Below are 13,676 nucleotides of genomic sequence, written 5' to 3' on the forward strand. Positions count from 1 at the left end.
TACATTGCCCAGCTTCCTCCTTACCCCATTCCACAGGGGGAAGTGTTTGCTGCCTGGCTTCTCAAAATTGTTGGCTATGCAATACAGGAAGCCTCCCATGTTGCGGCTGCGATGTTGTACAACAGTCCTACTCGACTTGTACTACAGAGCCCACGAGAAGTAGTTTGACATCATGGGATAGGAGCCAGTAGGCTCCATCGTGCAAGTACAGTAGGACCATCGTATGATGGGTAATTTAGCCCATCTGATAAGGTCCATAATTAAGAACAGGGCGAGACAACAGGAAGTGAGAGAAATTTACCCCTGGAAGAGATATCATGAGAAAAAGGAGTCTCCACTGAAGCTTTATCACCAATCCTTGTCTCTACAACAAACCATTTTTCCCCAAAATCCAATCATCACAGGGACAGTAAGAGTGGGGAAATCTTGTTTGTAATTTAGGGACTGCCTGTACACTGATATATTTAAGGTTGTTTTTTTTTAAAAGAATGTGTACATTTTAAAATTAGATAGGCAAGTATATCCTTATATATCCTTAGGGCCTGTCCAATTTTTATAGGCTGTAGGACAATGAGAGAAATCTTGGGGAAAGAATTCTGTCTTGAAAAGTGGTTTTAAAAGAATTACTGTGTTTTGCTGACCCTTGCTGCAGACTTCCCCAGAGCAGCTCCAATATAAAAACATGAAAATATCATTCCTTCTCTCATCAAAATGTATCAAGTCATGGTTGGTACAATGATACAATCAGAAGGAGAACTTGTGTGCATGTGCCTTCAGGGTCCCCTTTGACTTTCATAGTCCATGGATTTCATAGGGTTTTCTTACGCAAGAAATGATCAGAAGTGGCTTTGCCAGTTCTTTCTTTTAAAATATAGCCCATAGCACCTTGTACTCATTAGTAGTCCCTCAGCCAAGCACTAACTAGGGCTGACCCTTGCTTTGCTTCCAAGATTAGAAAAGACCTAGTACCTTTTAAGTATTCAGGCCTTATGGAGAAGCTAGCATGAGAAAATACAGAGCTGCCTAAGTATTTGCTGTTTTATGCATTTCTGAATATGCTGCTAATTGTTGTTCTGTGGCTTTTCTCTCTTATTGCTAATTTTCCCAGCTCTGTTACTTCCTTGCCCTGCCTGAAATGCTTCCAACCACATTTTCCTTTGTTTTTCTCAAGTTTGTTGCACCATTACAAGTGAAAATCTTTGCAAGGCTCTTTTTTCATTTTTAACTCAGCTTGATTCCCACCTCCTTGAAGTCTTAGTTTTACTTCAAACACCCTTTCTTTTCTTTCTCCTCTTCCTGTGCATACAATAACTGGTGCAATGTCTTGTTTTCCCTTTCACTTCTCTTTTTCACTTGTTCCCTATAACTTACATGTATTTATCATCAATGTATTCGTCCTCATTCTTCTTCATTATTGATGACTTCTTCTTCCTTCTTTCCCATCTCTATTACTCAACCTTTTGATCCCACATTCTTTCCCTTTCTACCCATATTTCCACTCATCATCATATCACTTTCAAGTATAATGGTCGCCACAATGTTTTTTCAAGAAAGGCAATCAGCAAATTATGGAAGATGTAACAATCCATCAAGTATTGTATTTTCCGGGATATAAGACAACTGGGCGTATAAGATGACCCCCAACTTTCCCAGTTAAAACACAGAGTTTGAGATATACTTGTAGTATAAGACTACCCATCTTCTAATGCAAACCAAATAAATGTTTTTTAAAAACATCAGATTTAATTTCAATATGGTAATTTTCCTATTACCGTACCTCCTTCTCTGTCTCTCAGATCTCGCACTTGCACACCTGTAGTCCTCAAGAGTGAGATCCGAGACGCAGAGAAGGGGGTACGGTAATAGGATACAAAGACAGCCAGACGGGTGAGAGGCATGTTTTTCTGGGCACAGTGCAGCTCTATTTCTTTTTTCCATACCCCGGGCATCCCGGATGCCTGTAGCTTGCTCTGCCCTTCACTTACAACTTCCCGGTGAGGCGCCCCCTCACCTCATCATCAGGGCCATGTTAAATCACTTCTTTCCACGAATCCTAGTGAGTGGATTTTCTTCTACCATACTTGTACAGTGCCGCCCTTTCAGCTTTCGCATGGTTGCTGCACATGGCGGGGATGCGGCCATTTTTGAGCTCCCCCACCATATGCGGTGATGGCAGGTTGTCTAGTCTGGCTCAGAAGTTTCAGAACCCACGCTATTTGATGACACCTGGCATATAAGATAACCTCTGACTTTTGAGATTTTCCTGGGTTAAAAAGTAGTCTTATACGTCAGAAAATACAATATCTATTCCTACCCTTTAACATTTACATTAAATACTCAGAAGGTTTTGAGTTAGGGTTAGTTGTTCTCATGATAAAGGACTTTGTCAACTGAACTTCTTTAACATAGTTTGAGATTTGCATACCTGTTGTTGTCTACGTAACGGATCAACATAGGATAAAAAGCATAAAGGTCTCGGCAAAGAACTGCAAATTCATCCAAAATGAGAAGTTCCGCTTCTTGAGTATCAGTTTTACTGTCTGCTTTCAGTTGTTCTTCCTCCATCACAATCTTTATGGCCTTCTTCTTTAGTTTTTCCAGGGTTGGAATGAAATGACTTTTCAACAAATCTGGTCTGGCTTTACTAATGATTGGCTGAGCATACACTGTATACAGAATACACACAAATGAAAATACATACAAAACATTTCCAAAACTATATTTTCCAATGTATTAATTCTAGTTTTACCTTAATGGATGCTTAAAACCTATAATTCTAGACCCCAGTTACATTTAAGAACATGGCTTTGTTTCTTTTATCTCATTTGGACCTTCTTGCATGTCTGCTCAAAGGGAGCAGATTTAATTATGCTTTAAAAGAGTTAATTGTTGAATCTTAACTTGATGAATTATAGTTTGTTCACATTTGTTTTGAAGTATTTTAATTCTTTAAAATTTGTTAAATTATATATTATGTTTTTAGCCTTTGAAAATCATTTTGATAATTCATTCTGTCAAGATTGGTTTTACTACATACTGCTCTGAGATCTCTGGCTGGAGGACAGGGTACAAATATTTTAATGCATTTGATTAAAAAAAATGTATTTTGCTAACAAGTTACCTCAAGCCAGTTTTTGATCCCAATATTAGATCCAGCTTGTTAGCACATGGACTTGAACAGATGGCTGCAAGCTGTTTCTAAAAGGGAACAGAAGTTTTAGATTCTTTCTTCTTGATAGCACATGCTATCAGTTGGCAGACTGACACAATTCCAGGATTGGATATTGTACAATTCTCCAGAATTTGGTGGACTACAACTTCTAGCATTCCTCATCAGTGCCTAAGCTGGCTATGGTTAAAGGGAAGTGAAGTTAGACAACATCTGGGTGATTGCCTGATTATCACATCAAAATGAATGCACATTTCTATTTGTCTCATTAAAAAAAATACCTTGATTATCTTTAAACTTAAGCACAAAACTAACCTTCACCCTCTTTATAAGTTACCTTTTATGTTTTTCTTCAATAGCAATCTTTCTTTAGAAAGGTACTGTCATGATCACTCAGTCCTGACATAGAGCACATGGCCATTGGCCCAAAGGGAGAACAGGATATGGCAAGGAAATATGAACCAGCAATAAAAGTCAATTGCTCCAGGGTGGGGGAAAATTGGGCTCCGGAAAAGGGCAAGCACCAGGCATTAGGACTCTTGGGTGATTTATGATAATGTAGCTAGGCCTATATAGATGGGCAATAGTGCTAGACTCTTGTATTCCACACAATAAAGATGCATGATATCTTCATCCCCTTTGCACATTGGCATGTTCTTTCAAGAGAAGACTAAACCACAGCAACACAGTTGGAGCTAAGAATTTCTACAGGTACCCATACATTGACAGATTTTTGAGGACAAGCCTATTTGTCAAATGTGAGCAAAGTACCATATATATTTGAATCAATCCTTTTTATACTAATTTTACTAATTAATTGTTTCAATTAAATTTACAGAAGTACCTGCAATTCTTTTCATCCAGGTTGCTTCATCTATCCCAAGGTTGTTGTTGATTATTTTCAAAATGTTTCCCAGTATTATGCTAAGATGTTCAGAGGTGACCATTGTGCAGCAGGGCCCAGTACCTTCACATATGTTTTCGGGTCCCTTTTCCCACCAGTATGACAGGTAATTGCACAGCATGGGCAAGGTCACTTCAATCACATGAGGCATTTCAGTATATCGGGCTCCTGATTCTGCCAAGTTGTTTATTTCTTTCATTAAGTCATCCAAGTTAGGAATTTCTGGACACATTTCTTCTACAGTTTCAGATATGCCTAAAACTTCATATCATGATAGATAATATTATATGGATTAATATACAATTAATGAAACAGATTAAATACAATGTACACACTAATATTTCCAACACGACACTGACAAAACAAGGCATATTTTATTTCTTGGACAGATCCTAGTCAGATGCTGCATGGCTGCAAATGGGATTCATTGCTTCCACCTATTATTTAAGCACAGACTTTTCACTTGTGTGCCATGACACGTTAGTGTGTCAGCTGCAGTATGTAGGTATGTCAATTGAACGTAATGAGAAATATCTGAGTCTATGTGAAATATGTAATTAATTATATATTTTAAATAATAGAAATGAAATAGATATGTTGTGTTCCCATACATTTTGTTATTACAATTTATGCAATAACGGGATTGATTTAATCTCCAGTTTGCTAAGAAAACTGAATTGCTATGTCACGAAAGGATACATGTCTCCAAAGTGTGTCACCAACATGAAATATTTAGAAAGCTCTGTTGTACAATGAGCTTTTAATTCATTCCATATCAATAAATGTCAATTCTCACAAGAAGACAAAGTAGTAAATCTCTATTGTACAAAATATCACTTCAGACTACAGGCGAGGGTTTACATTACTGCATCTTGTACTTGATCAAAAATCTGAAAAATGTTTAATGCTATTAGAATATGGTTGCAATGAACTTCCAAACTCTAAATTGAGCAATGTTATTTTTAAATGAATGCAGTGATTTTCTGCTCAAGAAGACCCTTTGTTACACTATTAGTATCTGCTCCATTTGCTGATACTGTTTATATCTGTTTCAGTTGTACCAGTTTTAGTATCCTTTCACACTAGTCGGTTTATTAGCATGTTGTATAGTTGTTAACTCCAGCAAAGGGTCACCGCCTTGTTGTGGCGCTGGAGCTTGAGCACCTCAATGATGTCATGAGCGAAACCGTGAAGGGCCACCCAAGACGGGACGGTCGTGGCAGAGAGGTCAGACCAAGCGTGATCCCTGGGGAAGGCAACGGCAAACCACCCCAGTATCCTTGCCAAGAAAACTAAATGGACCAGTACAACCAGAGATATGTCGGTATGCCATTGGAAGATGGGACTCCCAGGTCGGAAGATGGCCAAAATGCTACTGGGGAGGAGCAGAGGATAAGTTCAACTAGCCCCAGATGTGATGACGCAGCTAGCTCAAAGCCGAAAGGAAGGCTAGCGGCCGACGGTACTGGAGGTGAACGACGAATCCGATGCTCTAAAGATCAACACACCATAGGAACCTGGAATGTAAGATCTATGAGCCAGGGCAAATTGGATGTTGTTATTGGTGAGATGTCAAGACTAAAGATAGACATTCTGGGGGTCAGCGAACTGAAATGGACTGGAATGGGCCACTTCACATCAGATAACCACCAGATCTACTACTGTGGACAAGAGGAACATAGAAGAAATGGAGTAGCCTTCATAATTAATAAGAAATTAGCTAAAGCAGTGCTTGGATACAACCCAAAAAATGACAGAATGATCTCAATTCGAGTGCAAGGAAAGCCTTTCAACATTACAGTGATCCAAATATACGCCCCAACCACAGCTGCTGAAGAAGCAGAAGTAGATCAGTTCTATGAGGATCTGCAGGACCTACTGGATAATACACCAAAAAGAGACATTATTTTCATTACAGGAGACTGGAATGCCAAGGTGGGAAGTCAAATGACAACTGGGATCACAGGCAAGCATGGTCTGGGAGAACAAAATGAAGCGGGACGCAGGCTGATAGAATTCTGCCAGGAAAACTCGCTGTGTATAACAAACACTCTCTTCCAACAACCTAAAAGACGGCTTTATACATGGACTTCACCAGATGGTCAGCACCGAAATCAGATTGACTACATCCTTTGCAGCCAAAAGTGGCGGACATCCATCCAGTCGGTGAAAACAAGACCTGGGGCTGACTGTAGCTCAGATCACGAACTTCTTATTGCCCAATTTAGAATAAAACTAAAGAGATCAGGGAAAATACACAGACCAGTTAGATATGATCTCACTAATATTCCTAGCGAATATACAGTGGAAGTGAAGAACAGATTTGAAGGGCTAGATTTAGTAAACAGAGTCCCAGAAGAACTATGGACAGAAGTCCGCGACATTGTTCAGGAGGCGGCAACAAAGTACGTCCCAAAGAAAAAGAAAACCAAGAAGGCAAAATGGTTGTCTGCTGAGACACTGGAAGTAGCCCAAGAAAGGAGGAAAGCAAAAGGAAACAGGGATAAGGAGAGATATGCCCAGTTAAATGCGCAATTCCAGAGGTTAGCCAGAAGAGATAAGGAACTATTTTTAAATAAGCAATGCATGGAAGTGGAAGAAGACAACAGAATAGGAAGGACAAGAGACCTCTTCCAGAAAATTAGAAACATTGGAGGTAAATTTCAGGCAAAAATTGGTATGATAAGAAACAAAGATGGCAGGGACCTAACAGAAGCTGAAGAGATCAAGAGAAGGTGGCGAGATTATACAGAAGATCTGTATAGGAAGGATAACAATATCGAGGATAGCTTTGACGGTGTGGTGAATGAATTAGAACCAGACATCCTGAGGAGTGAGGTTGAATGGGCCTTAAGAAGCATTGCTAACAACAAGGCAGCAGGAGACGACGGGATCCCAGCTGAACTGTTTAAAATCTTAAAAGATGATGCTGTCAAGGTGATGCATGCCATTTGCCAGCAAATATGGAAAACACAAGAATGGCCATCAGACTGGAAAAAATCAACTTACATCCCCATACCAAAAAAGGGAAATGCGAAAGACTGCTCCAACTTCCGTACAGTGGCCCTTATTTCTCATGCCAGTAAGGTAATGCTCAAGATCCTGCAAGGAAGACTCCAGCAATACATGGAGCGAGAGTTGCCAGATGTTCAAGCTGGGTTTAGAAAAGGCAGAGGAACGAGAGACCAGATTGCCAATATCCGCTGGATAATGGAGAAAGGCAGGGAGTTTCAGAAAAACATCTACTTCTGCTTCATTGACTATTCTAAAGCCTTTGACTGTGTGGATCATAATAAATTGTGGCAAGTTCTTGGTGGGATGGGCATACCAAGCCACCTTGTCTCTCTCCTGAGGAATCTGTACAAGGACCAAGTAGCAACAGTCAGAACTGACCACGGAACAACAGACTGGTTCAAGATTGGGAAAGGCGTACGGCAAGGCTGCATACTCTCACCCAACCTTTTTAACTTGTATGCAGAACACATCATGCGATGTGCGGGGCTTGATGAATGCAAAGCTGGGGTGAAAATTGCTGGAAGAAACATTAACAACCTCAGATATGCAGATGACACCACTCTGATGGCCGAAAGCGAGGAGGAGCTGAGGAGCCTTCTAATCAAGGTGAAAGAAGAAAGCGCAAAAGCCGGGTTGCAGCTGAACGTCAAAAAAACCAAGATTATGGCAACAAGAATGATTGACAACTGGAAAATAGAGGGAGAAAATGTGGAGGCCGTGACAGACTTTGTATTTCTAGGTGCAAAGATTACTGCAGATGCAGACTGTGGCCAGGAAATCAGAAGACGCTTACTTCTTGGGAGGAGAGCAATGTCCAGTCTCGATAAAATAGTAAAGAGTAGAGACATCAGACTGGCAACAAAGATCCGCCTAGTCCAAGCCATGGTATTCCCTGTAGTAACCTACGGATGTGAGAGCTGGACCATAGGGAAGGCTGAGCGAAGGAAGATCGATGCTTTTGAGCTGTGGTGCTGGAGGAAAGTGCTGAGAGTGCCTTGGACTGCGAGAAGATCCAACCAGTCCATCCTCCAGGAAATAAAGCCCGGCTGCTCACTGGAAGGAAGGATACTAGAGACAAAGTTGAAGTACTTTGGCCACATCATGAGGAGACAGGAAAGCCTAGAGAAGACAATTATGCTGGGGAAAGTGGAAGGCAAAAGGAAGAGGGGCCGACCTAGGGCAAGATGGATGGATGGCATCCTTGAAGTGACTGGACTGACCTTGAAGGAGCTGGGGGTGGTGACGGCCGACAGGGAGCTCTGGCGTGGGCTGGTCCACGAGGTCACGAAGAGTCGGAGACGACTGAACGAATGAACAACATAGTTGTTAAAATTGTAATGGACATTGGATTAATATAAATACAATTTGACTCAACTTTGCAATTTAAGACTACATCTAATCTACTGTTTCCCCTATGAAAGGAGCCATGCTGGAACTTGTATGTTGTTTATTTATTGACTATTTATTTACTATATTTATACCCCACTCTTCTCACCCTGAAAGGGACTCAGAGTGGCTAAGGACAAATAAAGAAAGGATTTTATTTCCACCTCCAGTACTATGACTTTGATACAATTCTCTCTCTCCCTTCCACCAAACAACACAGGAGCCCCCGGTGGCGCAGTGGGTTAAACCCCTGTGCCGGCAGGACTGAAGACAGACAGGTCGCAGGTTCGAATTCGGGGAGAGGCGGATGAGCTTCCTCTATCAGCTCCAGCTCCTCATGCGGGGACATGAGAGAAGCCTCCCACAAGGATGATAAAACATCAAATCATCTGGGTGTCCCCTGGGCAACGTCCTTGCAGACGGCCAATTCTCTCACACCAGAAGCGACTTGCAGTTTCTCAGGTTGCTCCTGACTCAAAAAAAAAAAAAAAACAACAACAACAACCCCAAACAACACAGGGGGCTATGATCCCAGATCTTTAATATTTAGTTCATCTGAGAATGAGTGAACACAATGACATAATATGGCACAACACATTCAAACAAAAACATTGGCTAAAGCATGTATAATGCTATATCTTTGCTTTCTGTACTTCCTTTAAGCCTGGTAGTTTGCTTTTGTAGACATAGATATAATTAATATTTTTCATTAATATAATAAGAAGACATATTTAATAAAACTACTGATCTTAATACCTTACAGGTAGAAAGATATCTGCAAGTTAGGTGAGTGTTTTCCATATAAATACACTTCCTTAAGAAATTTATTTTCTAATGAGAGCGCTTTGTGATCTAAAAAAATGGAAATATGCCAGCAAATATAAATAAAATATAAGAATGGATTTATATTGGGCAAAAAAACAAAAACAAAACACCATGCAGTTACTTTTCATTCAAAAGAACCTTGACTGTTTGTAGTGTAGTACTTACTCGCTCTCTCTCTGGCAGTTTTTGTGTTGAAGACAGAGAGGGGATTGTAAAGGTTGAGTGAAGGTTCAAGAAAGGCCACTGGAATTGCTGCTGCAAGAGAAGCCAAGCACTCACCGAGTGCTGGCCTTTGCCTATAAAATAAAAAATAATTAATGAAAACAAACCCCACCATTTATTATGAATTCTACAAAGTGTATGCAATTCAAAAGTATAATAAGTTATCAGATTCACACATTAAATTAACTTTCAGTAGTAACAAGGCTTAACTTGTAAAATTTATCCAGTTGTCCTTCCATTTTGGAAGTGTTTTCTAATGAAATCACCTTTAAGATTGTAAGTAAGCTGCCCTGAGTCCCCCTTCACCCAGGGGTGATAAGGGTGGGGTATAAGTACAGTAAATAATAAATAAATAATAACATGATACACACTTTATGGACATTGAAAAGTTATAGCACAAAAGTTGTTCTCGGTGAGCTATTACATAATTTTTAGAGTTCATAAATTCAAACACTCCTTGTGACCAAATTTCAATACAAACTTGTTGATGTAGGAATATTTCTTTCTATATGTCACTGTATTACTTAGTACTTGAAGTGACTTTATGAAAAGTATAATCTGGTTTATTTTAAATAAAGTAAATTATTTCTGGACAATTGAAATTGATTGAAAAACATTGCCCATTGTTGATTTTTATTTCATCTCCAAGAATCTGTTCTTTTCATATTCTACCTTCCCAGAAGAGATAAATGGAAACACTCCCCCAAAAACTGTGTTTGCAGCTTGGGTCTGCTCCTGGATTCATTTCTCCTTTTTAAAATGAATTTTTAAATTAAATAATTAATAACAAACAGTGTGAAAAGAATACAAAGTAATGAACAAACAGTTAACCTCACCACCTAGGCCTGAACCAGTATTGTTTCCTCTGTAATACATTTATGAGTCAAGCACTAAACAAATGCCATATCCAAAATTCCTGACCAACAGGGTTGTATTGTATTCCCTTATCACTCTCTAAGATATATTTAATGACAGCCTACCAGTATGAATCTAATTCTGATCTTTTAATTTGCCCCCTCAACACCCTCATTTCCACAGATAGTTTATCATTTAAGGCTACATTCCATACCTCCCCATACCATGCTTCCAGCATGACATTGGTTGCTATCTTCCATTCCATGCAATGATAAGTCTCACCACTGCGAGTAAAATAGTAAAGAATTCTCTCTTTTCCATTTCTAAATTCAACTTAGAAAGAGTATACACAGCTATCATAGTATTACAGTGTGGAGAACTGCACCTATAGCTGTAGCAAAAGTATGACAGCTTATCTTGATAAAGACAGCAGTTCTATATGAATTTCTGCCCCCAGTGGCGCAATGGGTTAAACACTTGTGCTGGCAGGACTGCAATGGTTCGAATCCGGGGAGGAGGGTGAACACCCTCTGTCAGCTCCACCTTCCCATGTGGGAACATGAGAGAAGCCTCCCACAGGATGGTAAAACACCCTGGTGTCCCCTGGGCAACATCTTTGCAGAGGCCAATTCTCTAACACCAGAAGCGACTTGCATTTCTCAAGTCACTCCTAACATGAAAAAAAAAATCTGTAGTGATCACACTCTGAAGATCTTTGGGGAGATCTTTTATCTCAGAAATTCACACAGTTTTTTTCTATTCAAAAGCATTAAAAATTGCACCAACATGGATTTCCTGCAAAGAAAGGAATGTGATGTACACATGGGAAAATGTGCAAAAAGCTGATTTGCTGTACTAGAAAAACACCTTTTATGCTCAGAAGAACCATGGATATTTCTGTGCCACATAATAAGAAAGAAAGCTTCACTAAATATGAATACATTTGAAAAAATTGCTCAGACATCATGATTTCTCCCTGCAGAGAATAAAAGTTTCTCCTTACATATGAGGATTGAAGAATGTGAATATTTGCATTCCTATCATATTTACCTTAATTTAATACAATTTTTACTGTTAATAGCCAATATCTTTTTTTTTTTTTTGCAAAACTAAATAACATATTATGGGCTACACCTATCAATATTCCCATAGAAATTATGTAACCCTTACATATTGTTGAGCTGCATTTTTCAGCATTTGTTATCACTGGCTATGTTATAAATATAAATGTCTTTGCGTGTGTTGACAAATGTACATATTTTCCCAGCATAGTACATTATTTTTTTTCTGTGCATTTCCCACAATCTGCGCATTTTGAACACACCGCTTCCTAAAATAGACATCTTTGTATACTTTGTGAGCTTATTTCCCAGTAGGGCAATGTTCAGAGAAATGTGGGTTCTCAACTACAACTCCATTTGCTAGAAATATGTGGAGGATATGTTTCACTTCAAGTGAAGTTCTCATCCCCCACATTATGGTAAGCCCTATGAAGAATATACTAATCCATATGGTAGCTTTCAAAGAAACATATCCTGAAGCATTATTATAATGCTGATTTTTCTCAGAAAATCCTTAATAACAGAATAGAAGGGTGTTTGTCTTAATTTTAAGTTTACCTAAACATCCTGAATACAAAATATTGCATAGGTTATTTCTAAGAACATACTCTAATTGATAATATTTATTTGATAGACACTGTCCTTAATATAATAATACTTCGACAACAATTTTACTTATTGTGTTTCATTTTTAATAATGTACCTCTCAACATAAATGTTCTTCCCAGTTCCAAGGGAATATAGGCTGCAAAGAATTCTGTAACATGAAACTTGGACATCACCTACTGGAAGGAAAAAAAAGGAAATGTTATTATGTTTGAGCACACAGCTAAAAGAAAAGCAATTTCTCCCTGTATCTCTCTCACATACATATCTCAAATGTTTGTGATTAAACTAAATATGGTGAATTGTAATTTCTTGTTGATAATGCTTAATTAAAATGTAATCACATTTAATCTAGCTTTGCTATTGGAACACATACATGTGGAGTTTTGTCTCCATGTCCTTTCTCTTAAATATGTATAATAATATCTACAAGGCTCTTTGTACCCAGGGAGGATTCTAATCCCAAATCAATAACCTCTTTGAACATGTCAGGTAAAGAACTCTACATCCTATAGTGCTGGTTTTCTCACCACCATTACTGTTTTACTATATTTACTTCTTTTCCCTTTGCTAGACTGGACTTCCTTCTGACAATCTTGTAACATCTATAACACTTTCAGATATTTTATTAATTAACCTGTTTGAAGCTACTTCTCCCCTTCTATTACTCTCTGTAGATTTCTATCACTGAAACATTCCTCTTCTACGTCATCCCCAGACATTCCTGAATAAATTTCCTATTCCTATTCTGATGCTGTATTAATTCGTTGTAAACGCATTGCACTTCCTTCCTGTTTTCTCCATCCTATTTTCTGACTTTCCTATTTTCTTTCCATCTTATTCTTACTTTGCTTTGTCTTAGACACATCAACCAGTAGACTAAATGCAGTTTCATTCTGTCCCCTCAAACATTATTTCTATTATTTTATTTCTGTGAATCACCTGGTAACAAATTCATTGTATTTAAATCTTGAATCTGTAATAAATTCATTACATTCATCTGGTTGTTTCAATTAATTACATTATTCATTGAACACTTTCCATTAGAAAGGGAGTTGCAGCATGTGAATTAATTATGCTATCAATCTCCCTATTGACTGACTCCCTAATTAATTATTGTAAGTTCATGTTATTCTCAACCACTGAATTGAAAGCACAAAGCTTGACTTGTGCTGATGCATTTAGTGGCACTTGATTTTCAGTTATCAATATTCTCAGAAAAGTCAGGAAGGAAGACTTGCTCCGTTCTGCCAATTGGTGCTTTACAAGTGTCCTTTCTGTTAAATAACATGCTTGCGTTCCAGCATCTTTCTACTCCTGTTGTTTGAAACCCAGCATGATTTAGTCTTGGCCCTTGCTGTGGAACATTCCTTCCCAACATGGTGGACCAAAGAAACATTAGGTGAATTCTCTGCTTATTGCTACTAGGTTCGAGAACACATTTTTTCATTTTCCCCCCATTTAAGCTTTGAAAAAATCTTTCCCAACATAGACCTCTTTCCTATGGTTGTCCTCAAGCCTTTTTAAAAAAGTTTGTGATTTCGGTTTTTTCAAAGAGTCTTGAGGGCAACCATCAGACATGTTCACTCATTGTGATATTCTAATAATATCCTGTCATTATTCACCTCAGAGG

At 38.7% G+C, this 13,676-nt stretch overlaps 1 protein-coding gene across 1 annotated transcript in view; it reads right to left on the minus strand.

Annotated features, from left to right (window-relative positions):
* The window catches only part of RYR3 (ryanodine receptor 3), a 326,090-nt gene that overhangs the window by 90,866 nt on the left and 221,548 nt on the right, over positions 1–13,676 (minus strand). Inside the window, exons 64-67 of the mRNA XM_060760068.2 lie at positions 12,141–12,222; positions 9,465–9,595; positions 4,014–4,334; positions 2,426–2,666 (exon numbers count right to left, since the gene is read on the minus strand). Of these exons, the coding sequence (XP_060616051.2) occupies positions 2,426–2,666; positions 4,014–4,334; positions 9,465–9,595; positions 12,141–12,222 (775 nt within the window). The remainder of the gene's footprint in view (positions 1–2,425; positions 2,667–4,013; positions 4,335–9,464; positions 9,596–12,140; positions 12,223–13,676) is intronic.

Source organism: Anolis sagrei, chromosome 1 (genome assembly GCF_037176765.1).
Source record: "Anolis sagrei isolate rAnoSag1 chromosome 1, rAnoSag1.mat, whole genome shotgun sequence".
Taxonomy (NCBI): domain Eukaryota; kingdom Metazoa; phylum Chordata; class Lepidosauria; order Squamata; family Dactyloidae; genus Anolis; species Anolis sagrei.